Source organism: Mercenaria mercenaria, chromosome 18, assembly GCF_021730395.1.
Source record: "Mercenaria mercenaria strain notata chromosome 18, MADL_Memer_1, whole genome shotgun sequence".
In the NCBI taxonomy this organism is placed as follows: Eukaryota; Metazoa; Mollusca; class Bivalvia; order Venerida; family Veneridae; genus Mercenaria; species Mercenaria mercenaria.
The window spans coordinates 56,788,057-56,807,946 of NC_069378.1; the positions used below are offsets into that span (position 1 = coordinate 56,788,057).

The window sequence follows — 19,890 nt, forward strand, 5'->3', positions numbered from 1 at the left end:
AGTGCCGATGCCCGGGCGAGGCGTATACTCTCCATGATATAGAGACATTTTGTCTTAAACTATTCGTCCTCCACATCTGATGCATGTTGGGAACTTGGCAGATACTTGCGAAGAACAGGTTTGTATTGGTACAAAATTCAGGAACACTGGTTAGATTAACTGCTTGAATTGCTGTTGAAAAATGGCGTTAAGCCCAATAACAAACAAAAAAGACCCACCACGTCCTAGTGACTTATTTATTCCACCAATATGACCTTCGTGAAAATCATTCTGATAAAACTGGTATAATACAGCTATATTTCACGATAGGCAGGTCATTTTAATTTTTGAAAAAAAATGTGATTGAACGCATTCCATCAAAAACAGGTCATATAGTTTTAATCTTGGGAGGAAGACACCAGATTACCCTCCCTGCATACTTTTTGGTGTGGAATAACTAATATATAAGGGAACGAAACAGAAAATGTCCTCAAAGATACCATGGCATATTTTAGTAAGTCCGTTTTGAAAAAGCGGACGTATTGTGTGATGGTGTGTCATCTGTCTGTCCGATTGTCCATCATAATTTGTGTCCGGAGCATAACTTTGTAAGTATTTAAATAATTTACTTTATACTTGGTATATACTGTGAAATCATTATTACTCGTGGGGGATTAATTTTCGTGGATTTCGTGGTTGAGCTCAACCACGAATTTAAGTCCCAACGAACAAATTGTGCCCACAATAATTTTTAATTGTACGCAAAGTCGTCAAAATAGTCACCATAGCCGTTCGATCTGATCCGTAGTTGTATGCATGTGGTAGTACTAACCTGCAGCTTTCGTGTAGTTTATGGAGGCTCCATCAACGATAAACATAGGTATGCGTGAAAACAAAACCGACTATTTCATTTAGAAATGTACCCGTGGTTTGTTTATGACATGCTTGTCAAAGTGAAAGTAGATACTAAATATAGAACTTAGACGTAGCGTCACGTGCCAACCGCACTATAATACGACTGTTCTTTGATTTTATCGGTTCCGCTATGCAATTTTTATACACTAGCCTTTATTTTTACTGACATGTAAAATACTACGACTTTGGAACTATTAAATATTATAAATTAATTTCTAGATTTACGTCCGATGCATTAATACCTATTACACGTTTTTCGGCAGGAAATAACACCTGCACAAGTTCAACAGCTTGTAATTTTAGATGCAGACGCGCATTCATTTTTCAAAAAAAATAATTAAAACATCGGACCAGTTTATAATAGATTGTGTAAGGATTACTAAAACTATAGTTACACTAGTACTACGGAATAAAAACAACATTATTTAAAGCTATAATAGTTTGTTTTAATTTGCAGTACAATAACAAATTTTTGTTTAAAACACGATCAAATGATCAATGATCAATTTTATATTTGTTTCAATTATGAATGCTAGTTGTGCAAGGTGCTACGGTTTTGACACTTTTTAATTGGCGCCGACTTTTCTTATTGAATATTTCACAGTTTTAAAAAGTTTTGCAAATTAGGGGTCGTATAATTATAGATAACGCGGTCGTTAATTGGCACATGATCACTCGCTAATCTCCCGCGGCGTAGATTGTAAATTCGGTAACCATGGTAGCGCTGTTTGACACGGGTAGGTTTCATATGTAAGGACAGAAGTACTAGTAGATCTATTCTTGTGGAAATTATGATTTGTTTTTGTTTTTTTTTTTTCAAAAATTGAAAATCCACGAATTTACGTCCCCACGAAACAGCCGTTTTGGCCAAAACCACGAAATTTCGTGCCGACGAAATTAAATGATTTCACAGTAGGTTGATGGGGATGAGAAAATGTGCAAAGCGCTGTCAAATGTCAATGTCTCCAATTGAGCTCAAAGTTCAAATCTATCTGTCATACTTCGTGCTCGGAGCATGCCTTATTAACTATTCAAGGTATTGACTTTAAATCTGGCATTTAGGTAGGTGTTGATAAGACGATGTGCAGAGAATATGAACCTGGTCTGTAGGTTTAAGGTCAATGTCACAGTTTGAGCTCATACGTCAAACGTGTCATGTGGGTAGGTAGCGATGAGACGATGTGCAGAGAAGATGAACCTGGTCTGTAGGTTTAAGGTCAATGTCACAGTTTGACCTCATACGTCAAACGTGTCATGTGGGTAGGTAGTGATGAGACGATGTGCAGAGAAGATGAACCTGGTCTCTAGGTTTAAGGTCAAGGTCACAATATGAGCTCGTAAGTCAAATCTCTCCATCATATTAACCATTCAAGGTACTGACTTCAAACTTTGGATGTAGGAATGTGGTGATGAGATATTCAGAATGCTTGAATCAGGGTTGTTGGTCAAAAGTCATTTCGTGTCCAGAACTTTAATATTTAGGGTATTACTTGAAACTTGGAATATAGCAAAGAAGTATAAAATTGTTGTTTTTTATAGCTCTTTGAATGTAGGTAGATAGTGATGAGTTGATGTGCAGACTGCAACAGTCTACATAATGTTTGATTTCTTAACATGATCTGACAGAACTTACATCCTGTCACTTACATGGTACTAGTAATACAAATATATCATTAAAAGTCAAAATTAGAAGTTTAATTAAGAGAATTTGAAGCATGGATTTAAAAACGGAGGATTTTCCCCTGGATCACAGATTTATTCCAACTGATGTATTGATGTATCTCCACCCCACACGAACATCAATAAAGTCCCTCCACAGTCCCCTATGCTAAATTTAACAAACACGGACAAAGTCCCGCCTTAGATTTAATTTGTATCCCAAATGTTGATCAATTCATTCCGTATTCAAAAAGATAATTATATCTTAAAATTGTTATTTTTTATTTCTATTGATTCTTAAAATTTTTAAGTTTTAGCTTAACAATATCAAAGTAGTGGGGATGGTGGCCGCAGCGGTCAAATGTAACAGAGAGGAGGCGGTTAGCAGTGAGGGGTGTTCTACACTTATATTCTTTATCTGTTCCAAGACGACGATCTTTTCTTTTAATTTGCGGAATTTAAGCCAAGTTTTTTTTATATCAAGTAATATAATTATTCTTTTAATTGAAGGTCGCGTGATGCATTTTCGATTAATTAAGGATATAACATGGTGTAATAGGACTCAATTTCACCAAAAGCGTACATACAACTTGATAATTTAAGCTTTAAAATGTCAAACGATAGAAATAAGGTGCATATTGACAAGTTATATAGTGACAGAAGTTCTCAAAAATTCCTTTAGATTACCTCCCCTGATAATTTTGGTTTTCATGAGTTATCTCCCCTGAAAACTAGAAAAAAAAATGATTTTCTCCTTTTCCCTACTGGTAATTTTAGATTTATTTTTTATATTTGTATCAGAAACATATAATGCAGCTTTCTACCGCAAAATTTACTCAAAACTCAAGTTTAGATTCTCATAATCAAAGAAATTATATAGTTCCCATAGACATCAATGTTAACTTCAATACCGATTATTTCCCCCCAAAAAATGATAAAATTTGAAGAATCTCTCGGTGAAAATTTTTTAATTTTGAATGTCTTTAAAGTGACCAAATTTCATTTAAATATTACCATCCAGTTACAAGATATGAAATATGGCTATTACACCATGTTATCCTTGAGAATATGAAAATGATCCTGCATATAAACATTTGAGATAGACATGAGATACATGTATTTAAGTATTTTCCTTCATTAATTAAATTTCAGTTGTAATTTAAGTCCTTGATTACGAATTAGATTTTATATCTAAATGAACATCGTTTTAAAAGGAAGTGTCAATCAAAGTTCCAAAGTATATATATTCTTATAGTTTTTAAATTTTTAGATATCCTGTAATATGACAGAAGTTTGGAAAAAACAACTCCTTTTAATGATAAAATGAAAGAAAATACGACATTTTTAATTGTAATGAACAAGTTTTATATTTGTATTGTGTGTGGAAATAGGTTTGTTCTTTTCTGACGAAAATAAGAATAAAGCGGTTTCTTAGGTATGATATGATTAATCAAAGCATTCCTTAGAGTAAATTGTTTGATTAAAATCATCTATATTGTGACAAAACAATTCGTAATGTAATGATGATAATATGTAGGTTTACTTATTGTTGAGCGTTCTTTTGCCGTGGACATGTAAAGAGCGCATGCTCATTACAATCAAAACATCCTAAAAAACAGCAGGAACACCCACTAGCATCGTAAAAAGGGCTTTAGCATAAATGTTTGTTTTTGGATATCAGAAAATAGATATTTCAAGATTTCTCGCAAGTACAAGTAGACTGCATTTAGTTTTTTACTGTCTTTACACCAGGCATGCTAAAGAACCAGAGAAGCTTAATTCTGGAGCATCTTCTGCTCAACCCGTGGCTAGAGGGCGTGGACGGTAGCATGCATTTCCACTACCGTCCATGAACAGGCTCAATCAAACCGAGCCTGCAACATTTTCGTTTTTGCCGTGTTGAACTATCTGTGGAGTTTCTATACTACTAGCACTAATATTACTTTCAGTCTTGTGGAGGAGTCGCCCGTATGTGTTACCGATGGCGACAGTAAATAAACTTAATATACAAACAATGTATACGATATTATTGATACTGAGGCGTTGGTGTTTATTGCCTCCGTCTTTTTTCCCCAGCTATTTAAATAACAAGCGTGTTACCCCTATTTCATATATTTTAAATTTGACATTATGCAATTTTGTCAGTTTTTGTATGAATTTTTTTTTACCTGTCACGATCCAGTGATATGATAATATCTGCATGGACGAATGCATTATTCCAATGTACAAATACTACCATTTATTAGAACTCCTTCCGCTCTTTCCGATTTATTTTGCCCATTCCGATTTTTACTTTGCTCCCTTTCGAAAGTGTTTGCATTAATTAACTCCCTTAGATATGTTATCACCATTTGTACTGCTGATGTTGTTACTAAAATTCCCAATCGTTTCCGAAGAATTATAGCTTTATATATTTAGATCTACATTAAGAGATATGTGACAAAACAAGATGCACTCTTAGTGGTAAATCAGATAAAGGTAAATTTTATTTACCGCCGCTTTGTGAAGCAATGGACAAACATGAGTCTTTTGACGATTTACAGTCAACTCGTCCCCTAGTCAACTCGTCCCCCAGTCAACTCGTCCCCGATTTGGTATTTTCGTCCCCCTCGGCGATTTCAAATTAGTCATTTCGTTCCCCCTTTTTCGGCCCCCTTTTTAACACGTATTTTTGAAAGAAAAAAATCAAAGTATGATAAATTATGCCTTGTCAATTCGACCCTTCCCGTGGTTTCGATCCCTTAGCATTTTCCGAAATAACGCACGAGACGCATCTGACATCAGTCAAGTACCGGTTATGTTCGATACGTCGAAGATTTACCTCAGCGTAAAATGCGAATTTATCACTCAACATGCGCAAAAGCAGATAAATCATCAAACAAATGGTTGCCACAGTATACATGTATATCCGACCTTAATTTCATCTAAATTCCCACATATTTGCCATTAAATCATTGTAGTTTCCATTTAATTTTCGCTAAACTTTCTTCCACGCAACCGGACTCTTGCAGGTGTGTATTGATTTTTCAGCCGGTAGTTGCTTCCCTTTCAAAAACCCCGTATTTTACCGTTAAATTCATACTTACTGGTCCGCCAATTTTAATGCAAAATGAGGCAAGTGGCTGACGATTTCGCGGGTTGTTGGGTCATGCAATTGTCCGCGCACCTGCTCTTTTGACTCTAAATTTCTTGATTTTGCTTTGAATCTTATTTAATAATACATATTGTTGCATAATGCCAGTATTTTTGATTTTTCAACCAACTAATTGGTGTCTTATAGAGGGTCAAACGAAATAAGGCTGCAGTGCCTAAAATTTTTTTTTTTTCGTCCAGAAACTAATCATCCAGTTGACATGTGTTTTTAAAAAGTTATACTTTCCAGTTTGTACATCGTTATTTTACAATTCTACATACAAGTGGCTTCAGGGTGGAATGGACAAAGTGAACTGTGCGGTAAATACTATTTTTTCACATTAAACAAGACTTTCTACACATACGCATTCAGAGGGTGCGAATTAACAAGAAAGCTTTTTAGTGATTCAGACCGATGACATGGTTGGTTTTATGTATGCATAATTTATATATTTAAATTTCTTTGTGTTTTAAGCTATTTATATATTTGGAGGAATGCCCAAAATATACTTTGACCTAATTTTGACCCTCGCACATGTCTTTGTTAATGCGCATACGCAGAAGGAAGTGTTAAGGGGATCGAAACTACAGCATAACAGGCTAATTCGTTTTTTAGCTCGACTATTCATAGAATAGTAGAGCTATTGGACTCGCCCATGCGTCGGCGTCCGCGTCGGCGTCCGCGTCCCGATTTTGTTAAGTTTTTGTATGTAAGCTGGTATCTCAGCAACCACTTGTGGGAATGGATTGAAACTTCACACACTTATTCACTGTGATAAACTGACTTACATTGCACAGGTTCCATAACTCTGTTTTGCTTTTTTACAAAATTATGCCCCTTTTTTGACTTAAAAATTTTTGGTTAAGGTTTTGTATGTAAGCTGGTATCTCAGTAACCACTTGTGGGAATGGATTGAAACTTCACACACTTATTTACTGTGATAAACTGACATACATTGCACAGGTTCCATAACTCTATTTTGCTTTTTTTACAAAATTATGCCCCTTTTTCGACTTAGAATTTTTTGGTTAAGGTTTTGTATGTAAGCTGGTATCTCAGTACTCACTAATGGGAATGGATTGAAACTTCACACACTTGTTCACTGTCATGATCTGACATGCACAAAGCAGGTCCCATAACTTTATTTTGCTTTTTTACAAAATTATGCCCCTTTTTCAGCATAGAAATTTTTGGTTAAGTTTTTGTATGTAAGCTGGTATCTCAGTATCCACTAATGGGAAAGGATTGAAACTTCACACACTAGTTCACTGTCATGATATGACATGCAGTGCAAAGGGTCAATAACTCAACTTTGCATTTTACAAAATTATGCCCCTTTTTGAACTTAGGAGTTTTTGGGTTAAATTTTTATATGTAAGCTGGTATCTCAGTACCCACTAATGGGAATGGATTGAAACTTCATACACTTGTCCACTGTCATGAGCTGATAAGCACTATGCAGGTTCCATAACCCTATTTTACTTTTTTACTAAATTATGCCCCTTTTTCGACTTTCTTATTCATTCAAGCGACAAGGCTGTTAAATAGTCGAGCGTTGCTGTCCTCCGACAGCTCTTGTTTTCTTTCAAATAAGTATATTTTGTGCTAAAAATATACATAAGTGTTCATTTGTTTTAAGAACTTTTTGCTTTAAAATTGATCGGTTTAAAAAGGAGGATTTTCTATTTGTTTTTTTTTTCTGTTTTATTTTTCTCTTTGTTTTAGTAAGTCTACTGGATGAGTGTTGTTTAAATGTCCGTATTTAATGCTGCTTATTTTCAAACATTTGAATAAGATTAAACTTTTTTTATAACAAATAATTTCCACACCCCAATCAACTATTAACACATTTAATTCTACTAGGGGAAAGTTTTGACACATTTCAATCGGTCAATCAACAACTTCTCATGCAATTAAATACCATTAACACCTCCCAATCAGCCCAATCAACGACTTTTAATGTGATTAATAACCTTTAACACCTTTCGTATCATGAGGGATATGCTCATTCTACTTTTTTAGAAACCACTGTCTCCCTACTTTTGAAGTATTTTTTTTTATTTTAATGACAAAAATGAATATAAAGCATGGTTGGTTATTTTTAGTAAAATATATGTAACAGATATTAGTTGTTTATTTATTCTTTATTGTATTTCTAATTAAAACTTTGTTTTATTATGACCAGGGGTAAGGATTTTTTGCTCTCTCTTTTCTTACTATGATTTTTAAAAGTTAATTAGATTTTCTATTATATTATATTTTAATACTAAGGGCATTGTATTTATTTTTTTAATTTTATTTCAGTTAATTATCTTATATTTTCAGTATATTCTTTTATTATTTTATCAAACCTAATTATTTAAAGTTAACTATTTCCAATATAACTCCTTCAAAACACACGATGATTTTAAATACAAGTTTTCAAAGTAAAAAATATCATAAAAAAGCAAAAATGCCTAAAGTATTAAGGGGGACAAAATTACCAAAAGGGGGACGAATTGACCAAAAGGGGGACGAGTTGACCAAAATGGGGACGAGTTGACCAAATTTTATCACGAGAGGGACGAAATGACCAATTTTGGGGGACGAAATGACCAAATCGGGGACCAGTTGACTGGGGGACGAGTTGACTAGAGGACGAGTTGACTTGATACCTTTTTGACCAACCCTGCTGTGCAATCTGACAATTTGCTGTTACCACAGTCACTTGAGGGTCAGAACCTGTCCCCCCTCCCAGTCCGCCCCTGCCAACCTTCAGCCAATATATTTTCGCCTTTCAAATCAAACTGAGCACAGTTGTCTCGATCATACAACAACTTCTGTTACCATTTCACTATGTTTAAAAAAATCTCCCATATACTATCAATGCTCAGAAAAACTAAAGACAACTTACTTTGAGTGTTTTCAACACAAAATAGCTTGTCCAAGGAATAGGAGAATATAGCCCAGCTTGATGTTGCGCAGTCAAATTTACTACACAGAGCCGGCACACAGACGATATCCTTAGTGGTTATAATAAAATACTTGTACATGATGCCAACTGCCGTAATGGCCGAGAGAGTACAGACTCTGGTTATGTGAGTTTTTTTTGGACAGGGCCGCGGGTTCACTCCGCGCTTTGGCCATTCTTTTGTTTTCTTTCTTTTTTTAATATAAAATTTTCATTTTCTTTTAGATAATATATTCTCAAGACAAAAAAAAAGCATTTAAAAAAAGAAAAAGTAAAAAAAGATCACCCATAGCGCGGAGCGAACCCGCGGCCCTGCCCAAAAATAGGCTCACAGACCAGCGTTTGTACTCTCTGGGCCGTCACGGCAGTTGACAATGTGAGCGAGTATTTTTATTATAACCACTAACGATATCTGTGTCTGTGTCTGTGTCCCAGCTCTGTGTAATAAATTTGACTGCGCAACATCAAGCTGGGATCTATTCTATTCCTTGGACAAGAAAATCGTGTTTACATTGCGAAGTAAGTTATCTTGTGCTTTTTTGAGCATTGATAGAATATGGGATTTTTTTTAAACATGTTGGTATGGTAACAGAAGTTGTTGGATGATCGAGACATGTGCTCAGTTTGTTTAAAAAAACGAAAATATATTGACTGAGGGTTGTCAGGGGTGGCCTGGGAGGGGGAGGGGCGCTGACCCCCAAGTGCCTGTGGGTCAGAGTGAAGCAATTCTACAAATATTCATATTAAGGTTTTTATTATGTCTCTCTTTTTACAACTTTTATTTAATATGTTATTACTGTTTCCATCATGTTGTAATAGTCGGTTCAAAAGCTCTTCAGAGCTTATGTTATAATGTTGCTTTCTTGCCGACTTTAAATAAAACTGACCTTAAACAGGCTGGTAACATTGCCTGATCAGGTTTTTTTCGACATAAAAACTAATATTTCTTGAAAAATAATGAAGATATTTCTGTCAAACCTGGTCCATTTATTAAGCATAACATAATTATGATGCATATTAGAATTAGGATAGAAATAACTTTGTTGCCTTCAGTTTTGTAAGAATTACTTCCCTTTTCAGATTTTTATGATACATCATTTTTGAAGTCCAAAAAATTATGTTTTAATGCAATGTTTAAAACAGTAAAGGGTTCAATGGCTTTCTGTTGCTCCAAACTTGTGCACCAGTACCTTTATTCTATATATTTAGGGCTAATACTTTGTTTCTATTGCAGATGTATGAACAATTTTTTTACAACCAACATTTTTTTTTGTAATGTTGTAAGTGAAAGCACAGTAGAATGTATACATTCATGTACTAGAGCAATGATTTAGAGCATTAGAAAGCCATTGAACCCTTTTTTGTTTTAAACTTAGCATTAGCATGATTAGAACATATTTTTTTGGACTTCAAAAATTATGCGTCATAAAAACCTGAAAAGGGGAAATAATTCTACCAAAACTGAAGGCAACCAAGTTATTCTTATTTTAATTTGTATCATATGTAATGCTTAATAAATGGACCTAGTTTGAAAAAAATATCTTCGTTATTTTTCAAGAAAGACTAGTTTTTCTGTTGAAAGCCCGATTGTGCAAATTTGTTACCAGCCTGTTAAAGTCTTTTTAAACCTCCCTGTTTTAGTTTTTAATGCCACTGAGTAGTTACGGGCCAGTTATAATCCTTTGATGGCTAGAATTACTTATAACTCTTTAATCCTGGGAAAACTATGATTGCAAAATTGATAAGTGATAAACCTTATTAGCAATTTTTATGACCCAAAGCAATGTCAGAAGTTATAGGTTAATTGAATAACTTACAGACTCATGTCCCTCTTGTTCCAAAATTTAGATAGAGTGCTTGTATGTTTTGCATTTAAATAATTTTGAATAAGAAGTAAGATTATAATGATTCAGTGATTCCCAATTATGCAGTTTTTGTTGTCAGTAAAATACCTAGCTCTGTTAGGTATTAGTCGGGCTAAAGAAATCAGCTGTGAAATGATTGGAAGAACATAACTTTACTTTTTATGCCCCCGAAGGGAGGCATATAGTTTTTGAACCGTCTGTCGGTCTGTCAGTCTGTCTGTCCGCAATTTTCGTGTCCGGTCCATATCTTTGTCATCGATGGATGGATTTTCAAATAACTTGGCATGAATGTGTACCACAGTAAGACGACGTGTCGCGCGCAAGACCCAGGTCCGTAGCTTAAAGGTCAAGGTCACACTTAGACATTAAAGGATAGTGCATTGATGGGCGTGTCCGGTCCATATCTTTGTCATCGATGGATGGATTTTCAAATAACTTGGCATGAATGTGTACCACAGTAAGACGATGTGTCGCACCCAAAACCCAGGTCCGTAGCTCAAAGGTCACACTTAGACATTAAAGGATAGTGCATTGATGGGCGTGTCCGGTCTATATCTTTGTCATCGATGGATGGATTTTCAAATAACTTGGCATGAATGTGTACCACAGTAAGACGACATGTCGTGCGCAAGACCCAGGTCCGTAGCTCAAAGGTCAAGGTCACACTTAGACGTTAAAGGTCATTTTTCATGATAGTGCATTGATAGGCGTGTCCGGTCCATATCTTTGTCATTCATGCATGGATTTTAAAATATCTACGCATGAATGTGTGACACAGTAAGACGACGTGTCGCGTGCAAGACCCAGTTCCGTAGGTCAAAGGTCCTAAACTCTAACATCGGCCATAACTATATATTCATTCAAAGTGCCATCGGGGGCATGTGTCATCCTATGGAGACAGCTCTTGTTTATCATATTAATTTATGAAATATCAAATTGAGTTCTGTTATTTTGTAAGTTTTGTTTATTACGTTTATATTGAATATGTTTCACTCTTTGTGTTTCTTTGATCCATTCCTTCGCTTAATTTATTTGCAGATGTTCAAAGACTTCCCCATATTCACTAAACGATCAGTTTGTGAACCTTGGATGAAAGATAGAAATATGCATTACTATCAAATGTTGTACTGTAGACAATGCCACTGATTGGTGAATCTCTATTTAGAATGGATGCAATGTTCTGAATCTGTGCTAGATATAACAGTCAAAACTCAGCCTGTGGTCTACAGATTGTACGGAGTTAAGAACATCGCTTAGAGTTCAGATCCAATGTATAGATTAAGAAATAGTAGAAACAGTTGACATGGTTGAAGGAAATCAAAATGACTTTTGCGCCAAACAACACCCCAAAAACAAAGTCAAAGTTAAAAATGGATACAAATGTAATGTATAGTGCCTAGAAATTAATGAAGAAAATAGAGCCTGACATATTGGTTGTACGATGACAGGAATATGAATATCTTTAAAAAAATCGACAATTGTGTTGGAAAGTGATATAACTAATGAAAGAAGTGGAAATGCAAATATCAAGGAGACCTAAGGCAAGTCATGTTTCTAAGAACAGATAATGCAAAGGAATTAGGAATGAAATATCGTGTCAAAATGGAAGAAGATTTCGCACAAACTACAGTAACTGTTGATAAAAGTGGTAATGAATCATATAAGATGACAGGTGCATTAACTGGAGAAGATAATGATTCTGTGCAAAACATAAGAATTAAAACTGAAAGTGAAACTAACCAAGTGACTGATCCAGTGCTCGTTAATCAGGATGAGTTTTCGTTAAAACTACCGATTAAAACTGAAAGTATAGTTCATGATTGTCCTGGGATTACAGATTCTGACTCAGAATTTTCTACAAAGTGCACAAATTGTGAACATTGTTTCACAGATTATTTGCAGTACTTGGATCACAAACTTTTATGTGTAGCAGGAAAAATCCCAGACAATAGACTTGAAGTGAAGACAGAGGCAAATGAAATAGCTGAATTATATTCTAATAACACTCTCCAAAGTGGGGAAAATGTAGAAGAAACTGAAACTTTGCCAGGGATTGAAAAAGCGGTTTGTACTAGAGTATTTAATTTACTTCTGTCTTTAGAGGTTTTAAGTAAAATAGAAAGTAGGGGTTAAGTAATGGAGAATAGTTACATCAATTAGCATAGCCTTTGAGAAATAACCTCATAATTCGAGTGGCCCCTGTCCTTTTGTTTTGTATCATGGTCCGTCAATATGAAAAACAATTAGGCTACCAAGTGTGACTGACAAGTTACCATTCCGTTTTAAGCAATGAAAGTACGACTTCACACTGCTAAATTATGTACGTTTATGCATATATTTGTTGCCATTTTGAGCTATTCTACTCACCCTGGCGTCGGTGTCGGCGTCGGCGTCACACCTTACCGGAAGTTAAGTTTTTGCATGCAACTACCTACAGCCATCAATTAAAGGCATATAGCTTTGAAACTTATTTTATCTTTTCTAGGTAAATTACAAACCTCTCTGGGTCAAGTCCCATAATTCTGACATGTATTTTGAGCAAATTATGCCCCCTTTTGGACTTTCGGTTAAAGTTTTACATGCAAGTTACTATCTCCAAAACTAATGCAGATATTGATTTGAGTCCCATAACTCTGACTTTCATTTTGGCCAAATTATGCCCCCTTTTGGACTTAGTAACTTGCATGTAATTTTGGTTAAAGTTTTACATGCAATTTACTATCTCCAAAACTAATGCAGATATTGATTTGAAAATTCATATGTATCTTCGGGGTTATAAAACTAGTTGATGGCAGCAAGTCCCATAACTCTGACTTTCATTTTTGGCCAAATTATGCCCCCTTTTGGACTTAGAAAATTCTGGTTAAAGTTTTGCGTGCAAGTACATAAGGCTATTCCTAAAAGACATGTAGATTTGAAACTTATTTTTTCTTTTTCTAGATCAGTTACCAACCTCACTGGGTCAAGACCCATAACTCTGACCTGAAGTTTGAGCAAATTATGCCCCCTTTTAGATTTAGAAAAATGTTGGTTAAAGTTTTACATGCAAGTTACTATCTCCAAAACTAATGCAGATATTGATTTGAAACTTCACATGTGTCTACGGGGTTATAAAACTAATTGATAGCAGGAAGTCCCATAACTCTGACCTTCATTTTGGTCAAATTATGCTTCTGGGACAATATTTCGAATAGTCGAGCTTGGCTATCTTATGGACAGCTCTTGTTTATGTAGAACATGTCAAATAATGTTTCTATTCTCGAGATAAATGTATTACCAACAGCATTTTTTTTTTTCATTTTTCATACTGTGAAACGTATAATATACGTTCATATTTTAATCACTGATGATTGCGTCTGTTTATAAACAAGCCTGAGTTGACGTAATATCAGACTGAAATGAAATGAAAGTGATATTGACATCACAAGCTGGACTAGAAATGGTGTAGCTTTATGTTATTTGATAAGTTGAACATGGCTGATCCTCTTCTATCTGAAGATGATATCCATCCAGCTTCCTTACAGAAGGTCGGTCGTTCTGGCCAGATGCCCATTCAAAATGACATAATACCCAGATCTGGCAGGTTTTTTTTATTCTATAGCAGAAGCCGAATATCGGCCTTGACCCCCATCCGACGGTTTCCCCCACAGCCAAGGATTTCCCCTACCGCAGTCCGAAATTCCCCTACGTCTGAAATTCCCCCTCTGAAATCGTAAACAAAGCAAAGGAGATTACTCCAAACGATTCTTGGTTGCGGGTTTATCGTATAAAAAAACCTGGATGGGCACCTAGGATCTACTTCAAAAGCTGGAAAATCAACATACGACATATCATTATGTTGATGTGGCGTTACCCCAACAAAAGAAATACAAAATGTATTAACAAATGGACATTGGTGATAGATAGTCGTCATATGGTAATATTTTGTTATAGGTGTATAAAACTTTTTTACTTATAATATGCCCCAACGATAACTTGATATTTACAAACATGACTATAAATAGATTAAAATGGAACATAGGGAATTCAACATTTTTATGCCCCCGAAGGGAGGCATATAGTTTTTGAACCGTCTGTCGGTCTGTCAGTCTGTCGGTCTGTCAGTCTGTCTGTCGGTCTGTCAGTCTGTCCGCAATTTTCGTGTCCGGTCCATATCTTTGTCATCGATGGATGGATTTTCAAATAACTTGGCATGAATGTGTACCACAGTAAGACGACGTGTCGCGCGCAAGACCCAGGTCCGTAGCTCCAAGGTCAAGGTCACACTTAGACTTAAAGGATAGTGCATTGATGGGCGTGTCCGGTCCATATCTTTGTCATCGATGGATGGATTTTCAAATAACTTGGCATGAATGTGTACCACAGTAAGACGACGTGTCACGTGCAAGACCCAGGTCTGTAGCTCAAAGGTCAAGGTCACACTTAGACGTTAAAGGATAGTGCATTGATGGGCGTGTCCGGTCCATATCTTTGTCATCGATGGATGGATTTTCAAATAACTTGGCATGAATGTGTACCACAGTAAGATGACGTGTCGCACGCAAGACCCAGGTCCGTAGCTCAAAGGTCAAGGTCACACTTAGACATTAAAGGTCATTTTTCATGATAGTGCATTGATGGGCGTGTCCGGTCCATATCATTGTCATTCATGCATGGATTTTAAAATAACTACGCATGAATGTGTGACACAGTAAGACGACGTGTCGCGCGCAAGACCCAGCTCCGTAGGTCAAAGGTCCTAAACTCTAACATCGGCCATAGCTATTCATTCAAAGTGCCATCGGGGGCATGTGTCATCCTATGGAGACAGCTCTTGTTCTAACATGTTACAATCTAAATATTTCTAGATTTTGTACCAATTGGAAATTAGCTCAGTGGTAAAGCATACAGTCCATGTTAAACAGATCTTTTGCCGTGTGGGTTCGAAACTCAGCATCGACATTAAATTTTTATTTCTATAAACATGTAGATTGCTTCATAAACTATGTGTCAACACAACAGAGAAGTATCTTAAGCCGATATGGCAGATCAGAAAAGTTTTGCATTATATTAAAGATGATGTTGACTAAATGCATGCATTTAAGCCATGCAAATAATAAACATACTGTTGTGTTATATAAAGGCATACATACAGATACTAATAAACTTTGATAATGTGGCAGTTGAGTCCAATAAGTCCAGAGGTGTTCAAAGATAAACCATCATGAAATTATCTTGGAGCTATATTGCAAAGCAATTATTAGTTACTTGTTTTGGAAAATTAACAGTGTCGATTGTATTGAGGTCATTTGTCACATTATCAAAGTTTATTAATACAAACCATCAAAGAAAGAAACAAAAATACGGAAGTAAAAATGAAAACGAAAAGAAAAAAAAAACACAAAAAAGACAAAAATTGAAAAAAAAAAACTCACGAAGATTCGAACCCACAAAATGATTTGCTTATGTTCAATTGTTATCTGCGTTTTACCCGACTGAGCTATGTTTCCATGTAATCATAGTATATTTAAGATGAAAGAAATACTAATATTTACTTAGAAGGTAATGTGTAAGCATTATGGGTTGGTATTTCATCGGTTATCATGAAATAGAATCGTCCTCGCGTTTCGGCAGGAACCTTGTTATCGTTGGGGATTAGTACGTTACGAGTTTGTTTATTGCTTTTGCAGGTTTACGAAACAAATTACAAAGACAGCAAATGCAGTTTGGCTACAGAGCAACATGACACTATTAGCAAGCACAACATACCAACACAAGCCGTGCCTCAGTTACTTATACAGAACAGGGCTTCGAAAACAGATATGCTTCGTTCAGAAACACAAGCTCAGGAAATTCTCATTACATGTTTTTATTGCAATGAGCCATTTTTACAGAATGACAGAGTACCATATATGCAGCACGTACAGAAACATCTGAACAAGGTGAATAAGGTTGCTAAAACAGATGTGGAAAATGAAATCAAGATTCTTAACGATTATTTTAGGAATGTGTTTACCAATACCGTGGAAATATTTGCTACAGTTTGTAGGAATGGACCTTGTAATTTTATATTTGTTGATAAGTCAGCTTCTGAAAAACATTACCTTATGGTACATCAGGGTTACCAGTTTGTTTGTAACAAGGTTGATTGTCATAAAGTGTTCCCTGACAAGGGTTCATTACGGTCTCATGAAATTGTTGATCATACAAAGGTAGTTCAAGTTTTTCAACGTGACGCTTTGAATAAGGCAAGTGGAAACAATCCAAAGCCTGCTTCTATTGTCATCGTGAGTTTTGCAAAAGCAAAGTCACTCAAGTCCAAAAAGAATGTTGAAAATGCATGTGGAATGTGTGGAAAAAAATTTCCAACTTCTGTAGCGCTAAAATCGCATATGATATGTAATCATTCAGTTATGTCAAAGCAGTGTGATAATTTGGATGGTAATGGTGCTGTCAGTGTTGCAAAAGGAGTAAAAGAAGACTGTATAAAGAATGACTATGAGCAGAGCAGAGATGGACAAGCAGATAAAACTAGCGGGTGTGATAAAGACAATTCTTTTAAAGTGATTCATGCAAATATGGAATATAGTGAGACACATGCTAGTGGATTACAAACTTGTAATAGAATGTTTTCACCAGTTTCAGGAAATTCTCTTAAAAATAAGAAAGAGTTAATGGAAAAAGCTGCAACAACTAGAAAAGCCGCCAGCATTTCAGGAACAATGATTGATCAATTTAAACAGAAAGGAAACAAGAATGTACAGAATGTTTGTCTAAGAAATAAAAACAAAGCTGTAAAAATGGAACACACTTTGGGGGAAATGTGTGTCAGTTTTAAAAATGCTGGTGAAGATTTTGATAATGTCAGTTTCAAAGACAACATTAAAGACAGAACTGACTGCTCACTTAGAAATAATGTAGAAACGAAGGGTACAAAAAGACACTCTTCTGTACGCTACAAGACATTTGAGCAAGCTGCATCTGCTGGTAAGATTAGAAAGACATATAAAATGACACGACAGTCCAATACCATGGAAATGTGTGCAAAAAATGGTACCGAATCAGGTGACTTTTCGGCAGATATCGGTAATAGTCTTGGAAAACCTGAAAACAAAAGAAAAAAACTGAATGAACCTGATTACTTACCCACAGCCTCAGAGAGCTTTGCGGTACAAAACAAAGTTGCAAGAAAATTCAGCGTACGAAATAAATACTTAGCAGTTTCTCAAAAACCTAAAGATAATCAAATAGAAATTTCAGCTGGGATGAATAAGTCATGTAAAGAAGTTCTTGAAAAAAATGATGACATTACCATAGAGATCAACGACATTCCAGATGCTGCTAAGTACATGAGTGATATTATGGATACAGACACCAGTCAAGTGGAAAGTGCAGACAATGGAAAGGGTGTTTGGGATCAGCGAAAGAATAATTCAAAGTTGGAAGTTAGAAATAAAAGGGAAATAGAAAACATTGGAGTAACAGGGGTGTTTGGAGACATGAATGTAAATAACAAAAATGATAAGCAGCATGATCGTTTGAAAGGGGATTATAGTTCTGAAAATGTCAAAGAAACTGAGTCTTTGTATGCTAAAAATTACAAGTACCCATGCATATTAGTAGGTTGCCATTTGCAGTTCTGTACAAATGAAGAAAGAGTAAAACATATAAATGAACAGCATGTTGACAAAGTCGTAATTACCAAAAATGAAGAAAATCAATGTAGCATGTTCCCATGCAAAAGTAAAGGTTGTAAACATACGTTTCTGACCAGTGAAGAGCGAAGAAAGCATGTTGAAGAAAATCATATGGCTTTTGATAGTTCTGAAAATGTCAAAGCAATTGAGTCTTTGTATGCTAAAAATTCCAAGTACCCATGTATATTAGTAGGTTGTCATTTGCAGTTCTGTACAAATGAAGAAAGAGTAAAACATATAAATGAACAACATGTTGACAAAGTCGTAATTACCAAAAATGAAGAAAATCAGTGTGGCATGTTTCCATGCAAAAGTAAAGGTTGTAAACTTATGTTTCTGACCAGTGAAGAGCGAAGAAAGCATGTTGAAGAAAATCATATGGCTTTTGATACATCACTAATTAAATTTAAGTGCACAACTCCTGGGTGTTTCAAAGGATTTTACAGGAGAAATGACTTACTTGAACACAGTCGGAACTGTACAAATGTGCTGAGTATAAAATCAAGGATTATATCATCTGATAATAGTATTTCAGCATCAGGAAAGATGTGCTCGGGACTAGAGATGGTGTTTTTAGAAAACACAACTGCTTTCATACTTTCCAGTGGACTTGATGAACTAAAAAATATCAGTGAAGCTGTAACGAATGCAGTTGATGAAAGTGTTAAAGGAAACTTATATGGCTATTACTGTCCAATATCATATATGTGTAATTATGGTAGTAAAAAGAAATCAGACATTTTTGAACATTTAAAATCGCAACACAATTTGGATTCCAAGAAAGAATGTCCCGATTCTTAGAAAAAAGGAAGGCAAATTGTTATTACCTTAACTGTTCCGAAATAGTTGTTCAGATAACTACTGCAGTGGATGTAAAGGCATTTTGCTAGAACTTAACAGAAAAGTATCTTTATATTATAGGAACTTCTGCATTTTATCAGGACGTAACGCTAATGTATCATTCTCAGTTAAGGAATTGTGGCCCTCTGAAATTCTATACAATGTTGCATATTGCACTTAACTAAAGTAAACATAGCCTTATATGGATAACATCCCATGATTGTGGTTCTGAGACGATCTGTGTATGAAAAGAATTGGAACCACTGCCTTACTGTTGCATGATCGTAAAAGGTGACTAATAGGGCCTTAACACTTGATTTTGCTGTAACTCTGTGATTCCATCAGGTATGCAAATTTTGATTCCATACCCTCATGTTTTTGTTTTGATGTAAATGAGATGTGATTACAGTGAAACTAAAATTTGTACTCATGTTTGGCGCCATTTAACCTATACTGTGTTGGTGCGACGTAAACCCCAAATGAATAAATAAATAATCTGTGTAACTTACAGTTTTTTAAGATTAAGATAACATATCATGAAATTAAGTCTGAACAAATATTAATGACTTTACAAAATTCTTGTATATAGGGTACATGTATGTATTTGATGTCAACCATTTAGTATATGTTGCACTTCAGGATAAAACAAGTTGCTTCAATTCAAGTCTGCTGTTACTTGTGTTGAGTCTCAATAACATTTGGCTGGCCCTGATCTTAATATGAAAAAGGCAAAGTCTCTGAGCGAGCGTAGCTAAAACGACAAACATTCACTGCTTAAAATAATTTTCGAGAACCTATTCACTTGAAAAGAAACAAAAATTCAGTGTCATTATACCTGTAACAGCTATATCATACGTTGCAATATTTATGGAA

The 19,890-nt window shown here is 35.3% G+C and overlaps 1 protein-coding gene across 1 annotated transcript; it reads left to right on the top strand.

Annotated features, from left to right (window-relative positions):
• Window positions 1-4,902: 4,902 nt before the first annotated feature.
• LOC128550677 (uncharacterized) lies at window positions 4,903-19,514 on the top strand. The gene is made up of 3 exons (XM_053530185.1): window positions 4,903-5,031; window positions 11,540-12,565; window positions 16,171-19,514. The coding sequence occupies exons 2-3, from the start codon at window positions 12,050-12,052 to the stop codon at window positions 18,976-18,978; spliced, it is 3,324 nt and encodes a 1,107-aa protein (XP_053386160.1). The 5' UTR covers window positions 4,903-5,031; window positions 11,540-12,049; the 3' UTR covers window positions 18,979-19,514.
• The last annotated feature ends 376 nt before the right edge of the window (window positions 19,515-19,890 follow it).